Source organism: Talpa europaea (assembly GCF_964194135.1).
Source record: "Talpa europaea genome assembly, chromosome: 6".
Classification (NCBI taxonomy): Eukaryota; Metazoa; Chordata; class Mammalia; order Eulipotyphla; family Talpidae; genus Talpa; species Talpa europaea.
Window position 1 is genome coordinate 14,214,085 of NC_140072.1, and position 11,216 is coordinate 14,225,300.

The 11,216-nt window shown below is 45.8% G+C and overlaps 1 protein-coding gene across 1 annotated transcript; it reads left to right on the forward strand.

The window, feature by feature from the left end:
- Window positions 1-498: 498 nt before the first annotated feature.
- CENPA (centromere protein A) lies at window positions 499-6,076 on the forward strand (the record flags this gene model as incomplete). The annotated part of the gene is given in 5 exon segments (XM_084236082.1): window positions 499-592; window positions 5,107-5,115; window positions 5,118-5,215; window positions 5,659-5,736; window positions 5,942-6,076. Coding segments are annotated over 5 exon segments (414 nt in total).
- Between the last annotated feature and the right edge of the window lie 5,140 nt (window positions 6,077-11,216).

Genomic DNA, 11,216 nt, shown 5'->3' on the forward strand with positions numbered 1-11,216 from the left:
CCCCTCAGCAGTGGATTTCAGTCAGTCTGCCTGTTCTGTTCCCCACTCTCTCTGGTGAATCCTCTCACCCCCCGCATCTCTGGCCTGTACCCCAGCTCTTGCATGCATAAATAAATAAATCTTAAAAAAAAAAAAAAAGTGAACGACGCCCTCCCAGCCACCCGCCGAAGAAGTCCCGCCTCTCTTTACTTCATCCAAGTGCCTATTGGATGATTCCTACCATCGATCGGCCAGGTACCCGCCCCCTCCTCCTATCACCGCCGCCGTGTGCCTCCAGTCTGTGCGCTCATTGGTCTTTTCCGCAGTCGCTCTGCGCTGGGGCGTTCCAGGGACAGCCACTGGGAGTCTCCGGATTCCGGTTTAAAAAACGCCGGGAGTGGCTCCGCGCCGGGGTCGCGTGAGGCGGGGTGGCCGAGCACCAGCCGCGGGGCGCAGGCCGGGGCGCTGCGGCCTCCCGGACGCCAGCCTTCGTCCCCGCACCCCGAGGTCCTCCGCGCCATGGGCCCGCGCCGCCGGAGCCGCAAGACCCCAGTCCCGAAGAGGCGCGCGGCGAGCCCGCCCCCCAGCACCCCGCGGCGGGGCGCCCCCCGAGGTACGGCGGCGCGAGCCCTCCCCGCCGCCTGCCCGCGAGGCGGGGCCGGGCGGGCCTGGGTCCAGCGTCCGCCCCGGCGCGGCCCAGCGCTGGTCCCGGCGAGGGCCGGGGAAGGCGGGCTCGGGAAGGGGAAGGACGGGCCGGGGCCCCCCCGGCCCCCCGCGCGCGCAGCCGCCGGCTGGAGGTCGCGCGGGCCGGGCAGCTCGGGCGGCCCCCGCCTGCGCCCGCGGACACCGGGCGCGGGGTCTGGAAGTCGGTGGCGGTGCTTTTTATTTTTTAATTGCAAAAACAGCTGCTCGTGACGTTCCCAGCAGTGCACCCCTAGACGGGGTCCTCGCGCGTCGGGGGTCGTGCCCTGCGCTGACAGCCGGCGCCCGGCCGGAGGGCGCCCCCAGCGGAGGCCGCGCCCGCGTCCGCGCGGGGCTGGGGGTGCAGGCGCCGCCCGGGGCGCAGTCCAGGCCCGCGTGCTCGCTGCGCCCCGCGAGCAGGGTGGGAGCGCGCGTGAGGTTCCCCACGGCTGCTGCTCTGTGGAGGGGAGTTTGTTTTCTTTCCTAAACATAAGTCACCTTCGCCTCCAGCCAATCGGTGGAGTTTAATACTAAGTCTTTCCATTTCTTCTTCATGAAGTACCGATGGCGCTTGACATTAAGGGGTTCCCCCCTGCAAGCCGTGCTCTGGCCATCTTTGTCTTGCTCTTAGTTTTACCAGGAATGCTGTGAGGCTGATGGGTGCTGCTGCTCTCCAGTCCTTTCACTCCTGGGTAAATTGTTTTATCTCAAACACACTCAGCCTCGGACACTTTCCTGGCGGTCTGGCTTCCCCATTGTCTCCCAAGACTGTCCCTTTTCCTCCCTCTTCTAATTCTCCAGGCTCAGCTCCCCCCTCACACTGTCTGATGATGGCCCTGCTCATGCTTCAGTGAGATGTCAGGAGCCTCCCAGCTGGATGCCCCTTATCTTCGCACACCAGGGCACCTCGGTGCCTCCTTCCTAGCTGTAGCCCCCGCTCCTGCAAGAGCTCTGGTCATAGTCTTCTCGCCTTCCCTGGGACTCTGTTATCCTCTCCACCTGCACTTAAACTAGTAAGGATATTTTGAAGGTTTAGAAAAAAAATTAAATTCAAGCTCTTTACATCAGTCTTCCACAAACGTCCCCTGCTGATTCCCATCTAAAGGGGGAGGGCAGAGTCCTTCCCTCTCCCCACATGCCCATCTCCCTCTCGTCCTGCTTTTCCTCCTGCTCTTCCTAGTTACCCTTTTTAAATGGTCAGACTTGAGTCTGCACATGTGCCCGTCTCCCCTTCCCAGTCACCCTTCCACCCTCTCCAGTACGACTCCCACACACTGCCCCCACTTCTAGCCCACTTTCCTTGTCAAGGTCACCAGCTCCTTTTATGCTGTCCAACCCAGCGGGCATATCTGTGTCCTCTTGCTCTCTTGGGATCGTCTGACACAGAGGTCACTTTCTCCTTGAAACACTGTGTTCCAGTGGCTTCCATGATGCATATTCTCTGGGAAGTTCCTGCTTAGCATCCTCTCCTACCTGTGCCACCTCTCCACTCCAGCACTTGATGTTGGTCTTATGCATCACTACCCCAGTGGCCTCGCCCCTTCCCATGGCCGACAGCTCTCATGCCTGACAGCTCTCACACCTGTGTCTCCAGCCTAGAGCTCTCCTCTACCTGGATCCAGATACCTTTCTACCTGAGCCCTGGTGTGTCAAACTAAATATCAAAAAGTGAACTTCTGAGTACTCCCCTCCAACCTCTTCCCATTTTCACTATTTCCCGTAAGTGACGTATCTACCTTCCTACCTGTTCAAGCCAGAAACCTTGGGAGCTAGTCTTTTATCATATCCTCGCATCCAGTCCATTGTCAGTTCATCCTAGTCGCTCCCCTTTTGTGGCTCTGTTCCCACCAGCCTGGTCTCAGCCACGGCCTCCTAACCCTGCACTTCCACTTTTGTCCCTTTTCTGGTCTTTCCTTGTACAGCCGCTTCAGTGATCTTTGACATATAAGTTGATCGCCTCTCCATCCTGCTTAAAACTCTTCCGTGGCTTCCTGTTACTTTAAGATGAAATCTCAACACATAATATTGGCACTTTAGGGCCCAACTACTGAATGTTTAATCCCCATTCTTTTCCATGGTCTTTCTAACTGGTTGTTTTTGTAACTGCTTGTTTTGGGTCATGGTTCCATATCTTCTCTTGCTCCTCTGAGGTTATTTCCTTTCAAGACTCTGGCTCACATTCCTCTGTTTTGGGTTATTTGGTGCGCTGCCTTCAGCGCCTTCCTTTCATGAGTTGGCCTTCAAATTGTGGTGACCCCTAGTTGTGTTCATCTCTAGTGTCCTGTGACTGCATGTCTGTTTACTAAAGGCCACCTCTGGGGACTGGGCACAGGTGGTGGGGAGGGGGCAGGTGCCGAGCGTTTGCCTCCTAGGTGCTAGGCTTCCCTCTATCAGTTCTCTGATACAGCCCTGGTTCTTTGGCCCACATGCCCCATCCAGGGATAAAGAGTCCGCCGCTGACCTGTGGCAGAGGCTTGTCTGGATTGCTGTCCTGCCCCTGTTCTTGCAGCTCTTCTGTTCTTACAGTTCTTCTCTGTACTGGATGCCTTCCATTGAACTACTTGGTGTAGATTCGCTTTCCTTGGCTGAACCTTGAATAACATTTCTGAAGCTAATTTTGTCTATCAAAATGTTAGTTTTAATGTGTTTGTTTCTTTGTTCAATTTATAGGAGGTTTACTTATTTTCTTTGGTCCTTGGCTTTATTTATTGAGCAATTATATGTTTTCTGTTTACTCTTCTTTCTTCATTACTTTATATTATATTGTATTTTTAAATTTTTTCCCACCGCCATCCCTTCTAACCCCTAGATCCATTATCCCCCTCCCCCACCATCCCTCTAACCTCAGACTCCTCATCATGTTTATTAATGTCCACTAGTTTCTGTGTTTTCCTTCATTAAATCATCTGCTGTATAAACATCCAGTATTTGTTTTTAGCATTTTGACTTGCTTTACCACACACAATTCCCTCAAACTCCTCCATTTTGCTGAAGAGGCTGCATTTCTTCTCTCCTCAGGGCTGAATGATGCTCTATAATGTGGATATGCCACATCTCCTTGATCCTGTCATTTTAATATTCTTGTTTTCTACTAGATCTTGAGGCTTTTATACATTTTCCTCTAGTACTATTTGCTATGTCTTATAAGTTTTTGAGATGTAGACATTTTAATTACTATTCATTTCTAGCTAGTCTAATTTTAATTAAGTTTCCTCTTCAATGTTGTGTCGGGTAGCACCACACTGATAAAGAAGTGGGAGTCGTGGAGCAGGCTGCATAATGCAGGATGCTGTTGAAGAGCAAGATCCTGGCCATGTTTATTGACAGAATAATATAGCATCAGCTACGAGGGGCAGGAGGACAAGGAGAAAAGGATGGTGAAACTCAGGAATGTCATCTAGGGCTTCAGAGGACATGAATCTGCTGACCAAATAATGCTTACCTGCTTGATGACCAAGTGTTGTCATCAAAACCAGACCCCAGACCCTTGGCCATGGTCCTATTCTTACAACAAGGCATTCCACTGATCAGCTTCTGGTCCCTTGTCATACATCAGTCCTTGGCCCCCCAGGTGTTCCTGGTCACATCTCATGATGCACACCCTTCCCAGAATGATCAAGCTTTCTGCTCTTGATTGATTGGAAAAGCACCTTGTAAGGTTTGGCTCCTATGGCTGACTGAAAAGCAGTTCTGATCTTGTACAGGAATGCAGAACTGCAGGGAACAATAATGGTGCCTGAACAGGCCACTTAGGTTCAGCAGACCCACATTCAACCTAAGAGAAGAATTCATGTTTTGTATTCTTGTATTTATAATTTCTCATCAGACAGTTTCACTGGTTTGATTTCTACTTTTGGGAATATTTTAAAAATTCTTTTCTTTCTTATAGTTGGAACCAGGCTTTCACCAAAGGCTCTGACCCAGAGCCCAGCATCCTGACACTGGCTCTGAGTTATGCCATCTCTGAGGGTCCTACTTTGGCCACTCGAGTTCTGACCAGCTGTCCTCACCTCAGGGCCTTGGGATAACCAAGACACAGGTGTCATGCTTCACAGGCTCTCAGATTCCTTCCAGTGTTAAAGAAGACCTAAAAACAAAATAACCAAGTCTCCAATCTTGGTGGAAGAGATAGAAGAGATGCACGAGGTCCTGGGGGCCCAGAAAAGAGAGGTGTCCTGTCTGCTGGAGTTAAGAGTTGGCATTTCAGATAATACTCTCAAGGGATCATTCATTCATTTGACAAATATTTGTTTAAACCTATCTGCTGTTTTCTATTTGCTGAAGATGAACACAATGAATAAAATAAAATCTCTGCTTTTGTGGAGTTTATTACGGTGTAGGGATTTGATTCTTTGCCTGGGCCGGCCAAGCTGGGGAGCACCCCCCCCCACCCCCGCGCCCACTTTTCCCTGTTCCTTATTTTCATGACCCAACTCTTTCGCTTAGGCACTTCTTCCCGCCTACAGGTCCCCGGAGATCTTTGATTCTAAGGGAGATCCGAAAGCTTCAGAAGAGCACCAACCTGCTGTTAAGGAAGAGCCCCTTCAGCCGCCTGGTGAGCTCCAAGAGCTTCCTGCCAACCCCCACGCTGCCTCCTTTTTTTAAAATTTCCCAGGTATCCAGGGCCCTGCTAGCTCTTGCTTAATGGCTAAGGGAACTCTTCTTAACCTGGGAGACGACTTTTCATCTTCTGAAAATACAAACCTGCCAGGGGCACCTAAATTCTTTAAGAAATTGATTTCTAACCCCTATCGCCTTTTAAAGTGTGTTCTCTGATTAGAAAAACAAGAATCCTGTCATCCATCACCCTCTGATCCCTTGTCCTGCGCCAGGAGCTGACCGTGGCTGCTGGCCAGGTCCTGAGATTAGGGCCAGGAAGGCAGCATAGAAATGAAGGTCCACGGAGACCCCTGGACAGTGTCCATTTCCCCTGAATCTCTCTCCTTTTTTGTCTCTGCACCGCCCCACCCCTCTTCTCCTTTGCTCCCCACCTCATAGGTAAGAGAAATATGTGTTAAATTCACTCGCGGTGTGGACTTCAGTTGGCAAGCCCAGGCCCTGTTGGCCCTACAAGAGGTAAGAAAGGGCCAAGGTGGTTGGGTGAGGGGTGAGTCTGGGAAAAAAGGCATTCTGTGTTCTGGAATCTAGCCTCCTTCCATTCTGTGAACTGCCTTTCCTCCTGCCCTTTGTACCCTCAGAGACCAAGTTTAGCTGTCCTCCAAGAAAAAAGCAGCCTAGGCCTCAGCCTATGTCCATCTTTCTGTTTCTTTCCCGGCCCCAGGCAGCAGAAGCATTCCTGGTTCACCTCTTTGAGGATGCCTATCTCCTCTCCTTGCACGCGGGCCGCGTCACCCTCTTCCCGAAGGATGTGCACCTGGCCAGGAGGATCCGAGGCATTCAGGAGGGGCTGGGCTGAGCTCCTGCCACCGCCTCTGTAAGCCTTTCCTGCTGAATGGAGAGAGAGCACGCTTTAGGCAAAAAGACATGCAACTTTTTTTTTTTTTTAAGATTTATTTTTATTTATTTATACAAGCACTGGGTACAGTCAGAAGCGCGGGAGGGTGAGAGAGTTCACCAGAGCCAGAGCAGGGAGCAGAGCAGGCAGACTGAAGTACACTGCTGAGGGGAGCAGCGGGCGGCAGGAGAGGTCTGCGCACCATGTGGGACCCTCCTCGGGTGGCCGGGAAGCAGCGGGAATTGAACCAGCCCTGCAGAGGCTGCGGGCAGCTTCGCAACCCAGCGCTCAACTGCTGCGCCACCAGGGAGGCCCAAAAACATGCAACTTTTCATCACTGGGGTGGAAGTTTCTCCCAAAGATTTCCCTACTCCATCCTTAGTCCTTTGCCATCTCATCTTCCCTCAGTTCTCTTGAGGAAACTTGACCTCCTTTGAGTTTGAATGCTTGGGACGCTATGACTCGAGGCTGTTGTACAATTTTATTTTGTTTTTTTTAAAGATTTATTTATCTGTGCATACAAGAACTGGGGTACAGGCCAGAGGTGCGGGAGGGTGAGAGGATTCACCAGAGACAGAGTGGGGAGCAGAACAGGCAGACTGACTGAAATACGCTGCTGAGAGGAGCAGCGGGTGAGTCAGGAGAGGTCTGCTGCGCCATGTGGGTTGCGCCCTGGCTGGCCAGGAATCGAACTCGTGCCACAAAGGCTTCTGGACAACCCCATAGTGCTATGTTCAACCCCTTGCGCCACCAGGGAGGCCCTTGTTGTACAATTTTAAATAAAGCTATTTTTCTATTAAGAAGTGACCAGATGACCTGAATCTCTGACAGAATTAAGCCTCCCCACTTTACAAGGACCAGGTGACCTCATTTTGAGGAAGAGGAAGTTTTCTTCCTTTTGAAAGCGCCTCCTTTGTAAAAGTGATTCTTAAATTGCAGGGATTTTACGAGGGATCCTCATCAGAGCTGGGACCAGATCCAGAGGCTGAGGTGCTGCCTGAGCTGCTGTGTGTTTGTTACTGTTGTAATTTTTTTTTCCGAGAAGAAGAGGACTACGGTGCTTTGCCTCTGTAATGGAGGTACCAGCCGAGACAATCAGCACAATTCCAAAGGCTCCAAGTGATTATTTCCAGACTCCAGAGTCCAAGCGACTCCAAGGTTGACTTCAGTTTGTAAATGATTCATGTGACTATTGGATGGTTTTGAAGACCTCAGTTTGCTGGGTTACAGGAGAAAAGGATATTTACTTATTACCTTAGATCTTTCTGTAAGAATTTAATTTTTTTACCATATGTATATTTACTTTTACTTAAAACATAAGGAGAAAACTAAAAGAAGACCACTTCAGTCATTTCCAAGAAGAGCTTGGCACATCTCACACGCGAGTGTCTGCCCTTCAGATTAATCTCATCATTAGTAGCAGCGGCAAGTTCCCTTGGATTGTGCCTGTCAACTATATATAGCTTTTCCAATACTAAATTGGGATTAAAATAGAAAATCTTTAAGGTTTGATGTTCCCTTCTAGTAAATTCCTATCAAAATCATTCAGAAATTCTACCTTATAGAATGTATCTTATTCTAATTTATAAATCATAGAAAATGTAATATAATTTATGCTTTGAATTTTTCATTCCAGGATTTTAAAGTGCTCTTTTAATGTTTTTATAAGTGTTTTTAGAGCTTTTTGTGGCAAGATAATAAAAATAAAGGTCATTTTCTGATAAAAAAAAATTTTACGTGAAGTTGCTGTTCAAGCATACAGAGGTCATACTGTATTTTTGTGTGTTAACTTTAAGTTCTTCATTGTACAATTTGCAAAAGTCAAAGTTTAAGCAAGAGAATTGAAGGATATGTTTTTGCTTCTAGTAGAGGATGGACAGGTAAAAGCCTTACCCTTTCATTTAACTGAAAGCAGTTTAAAAGATTTTCTGAGAAATGTCAAGTATTATGAAAAGATTTTTAGATTTTATGCATGGTGAAAATGATTAGTGAGGACAGTCAGTGGAATTCCGGACACCAAAGGGAAGGACCAATTTCTAATGTTTCGTTATTTTCACCCTTTGTGCAAACCTTTTCCTGTTCCACATCAACTCATATTAATGCAGATATTTGAATAAAGCATACTCTTATATGACTATAGTTTGTTTTTTTTTTATAAATTTTATTGTTATATTCCCCATACAATTGCAGCCCCCCCATTCTGACCCCAATCCCTCCCCTCCCGCCCCTGCCCCACTAAAAGTGTCTCTGGTTCATAGTTTTTTGTTGATTTTGATTTTCACTTTCTTATATTCATTTTCCTGGTCCCTTATTTAAGTTTTCTAGATTCCTGCTATGAGTGAGACCATCCGGTATTTTTCTTTTTCTTTTTGGCTTATTTCACTGAGCATGATCCCTTCCAGCGCCATCCATGTTGCTGCAAATTGCATGTGTTTATCTTTTTTGAATGCTGAGTAATATTCCATGGTATATATGTACCACATCTTCTTGATCCAGTCATCTATTTTTGGGCATTTGGGTTGTTTCCAAAGCTTAGCTATTGTAAACAGTGCTGCTATAAACATAGGGGTGCAGGTGTTCTTTGGAATTGATGTTTCTGTGTCCTTTGGGTAAATACCTAGGAGTGGAATTGCTGGATCATATGGAAGCTCTATGTTTAGTAGGTCCAGAAATCTCCACACAGCTTTCCACAGTGGTTGGACCAGTTTGCACTCCCACCAACAGTGCAGAAGAGTTCCTTTTTCTCCACACCCTCGCCAACATTTGTTGTTGCTAGTTTTTTTAATATGTGCCATTCTCACTGGTGTAAGATGGTATCTCATGGTAGTTTTGATTTGCATTTCCCTGATGACAAGTGATGTTGAACATTTTTTCATATGCCTGTTGGCCATTTGCATTTCCTCTTCAGAGAAGTTTCTTTTTAGCTCTTCTGCCCATTTTTTGACTGGGTTATTTTCTTTGTTGTTGCTGAGTCTCATCAGCTCTTTGCAGATTTTTGTGATCAGTCCTTTATCATTAGTGTTGGGTGCAAAAATGTTCTCCCAGTTGGTGGGGTTTCTCTTTGTTTTTGTTATTGTCTCTTTTGCTGTGCAAAAGCTCTTTAATTTGATGTAGTCCCAGCTGTTTATCTTTGCCTTCACTATCACTGCTTTGGGTGATGTGTCTGTAAAGATGTCTTTGATGTGCAAATCACGTAGTGTTTTGCCTATATTTCCTTCTATATATTTTATGGTTTCAGGTCTTATGTCTAGTTCTTTAATCCATTTTGAGTTGATTTTTGTGTATGGTGTGAGGTAGTGGTCAAGCTTCATTCTTTTGCATGTAGTGACCCAGTTTTCCCAGCACCATTTATTGAACAAACTTTCTTTGCTCCAATGCATATTCTTTGCTCCTTTGTCAAAGATTAGTTGACCATAAATCTGTGGGTTTATTTCTGGATTTTCTATTCAATTCCATTGGTCTGTATGTCTGTTCTTGTTCCAATACCATGCAGTTTTGATGATTATGGCTTTGTAGTATAGTTTGAAGTCTGGGAGTGTGATGCCTCCATTCCCTTCTTTTTTTTTCAGGAGAGCTTTGGCTATTCGGGGTTTTTTGTGATTCCATATGAATTTCATCAATAATTGTTCTATTTCTTTGAAGAATGACATTGAAATTTTGATTGGAATAGCATTGAATCTGTATATTGCTTTTGGAAGGATGGCCATTTTAATAATGTTTATTCTTCCAATCCATGAGCAGGGGATGTCTCTCCATATCTTTGTGTCTTCTTCTATTTCTTTTAACAGTGTTTTATAGTTTTCTTTGTATAGGTCCTTTACCTCTTTTGTTAGATTTATTCCCAAATATTTGATTTTTTTTGTTTCAATAACAAAAGGGATGGTTTTTTTGATTTCTTCTTCTTCAGATTTATTGTTTGTGTATAGGAAGGCTACTGACTTTTGCGTGTTGATTTTGTATCCTGCCACTTTACTGAACTGATTGATGAGTTGAATTAGCTTTTCTGTGGAGTTTTTGGGGTTCTCTATGTATAATATCATATCGTCTGCAAATAGTGATAGTTTGACTTCTTCTTTTCCTATTTGGATTCCTTGGATGTCTTTCTCTTGTCTTATTGCCCTGGCTAGGACTTCCAGTATTATATTGAAGAGCAGTGGTGAGAGTGGACATCCTTGTCTTGTTCCAGATCTTAATGGAATTGCTTTCAGCTTTTCACCATTGAGAATGATACTGGCTGTTGGCTTGTCATAGATGGCCTTTATGATGTTGAGGTATGTTCCTTGTATCCCAAGAATTTCAAGGGCTTTTATCATGAATGGGTGTTGCACTTTGTCGAAAGCTTTCTCAGCATCTATTGATATTATCATATGGTTTTTATATTTCTTTTTGTTGATGTGTTGGATAATGTTGATTGATTTTCGGATGTTAAACCATCCTTGTGTCCCTGGAATGAATCCTACTTGGTCGTGGTGAATTATCTTATGGATACATTGTTGGATTCTGATAGCTAAAATTTTATTGAGGATTTTTGCATCAGTGTTCATTAAGGAGATTGGCCTGTAGTTTTCCTTTTTTGTGTTGTCCTTGTTCGGTTTTGGTATTAGTGTAATGTTGGCTTCATAGAACGTGTTTGGTATTGTCCCTTCCTTCTCAATTTTTTGGAAGAGTTTGTGAAGGATAGGCACTAATTCGTCTCTGAATGTTTGGTAGAATTCATTTGTAAATCCATCAGGTCCTGGGCTTTTGTTTTTGGGGAGGTTTTTGATTACCATTTCAATTTCGCTAATTGTAATTGGTCTGTTTAGGTGTTCTATTTCTTCTTTATCTAGCTTTGGGTGATTGTAGAGTTGTAGGAATTTGTCCATCTCCTCTAGATTGTTAAACTTGTTTCCATATAACTGTTCATAGTAGTTACTGATTATTCTTTTGATTTCTGCTGTGTCCGTTGTGATTTCTCCTCTTTCATTGATGATCCTGTTTATTTGTGCTTTCTCCCTTTTTTCCTTTGTGAGCCTGGCTAGGGGTTTGTCTATTTTATTGATTTTTTCAAAGAACCAGCTCTTGGTTTCATTGATCTTTTGGATTGTTTTTTTAGTTTCAA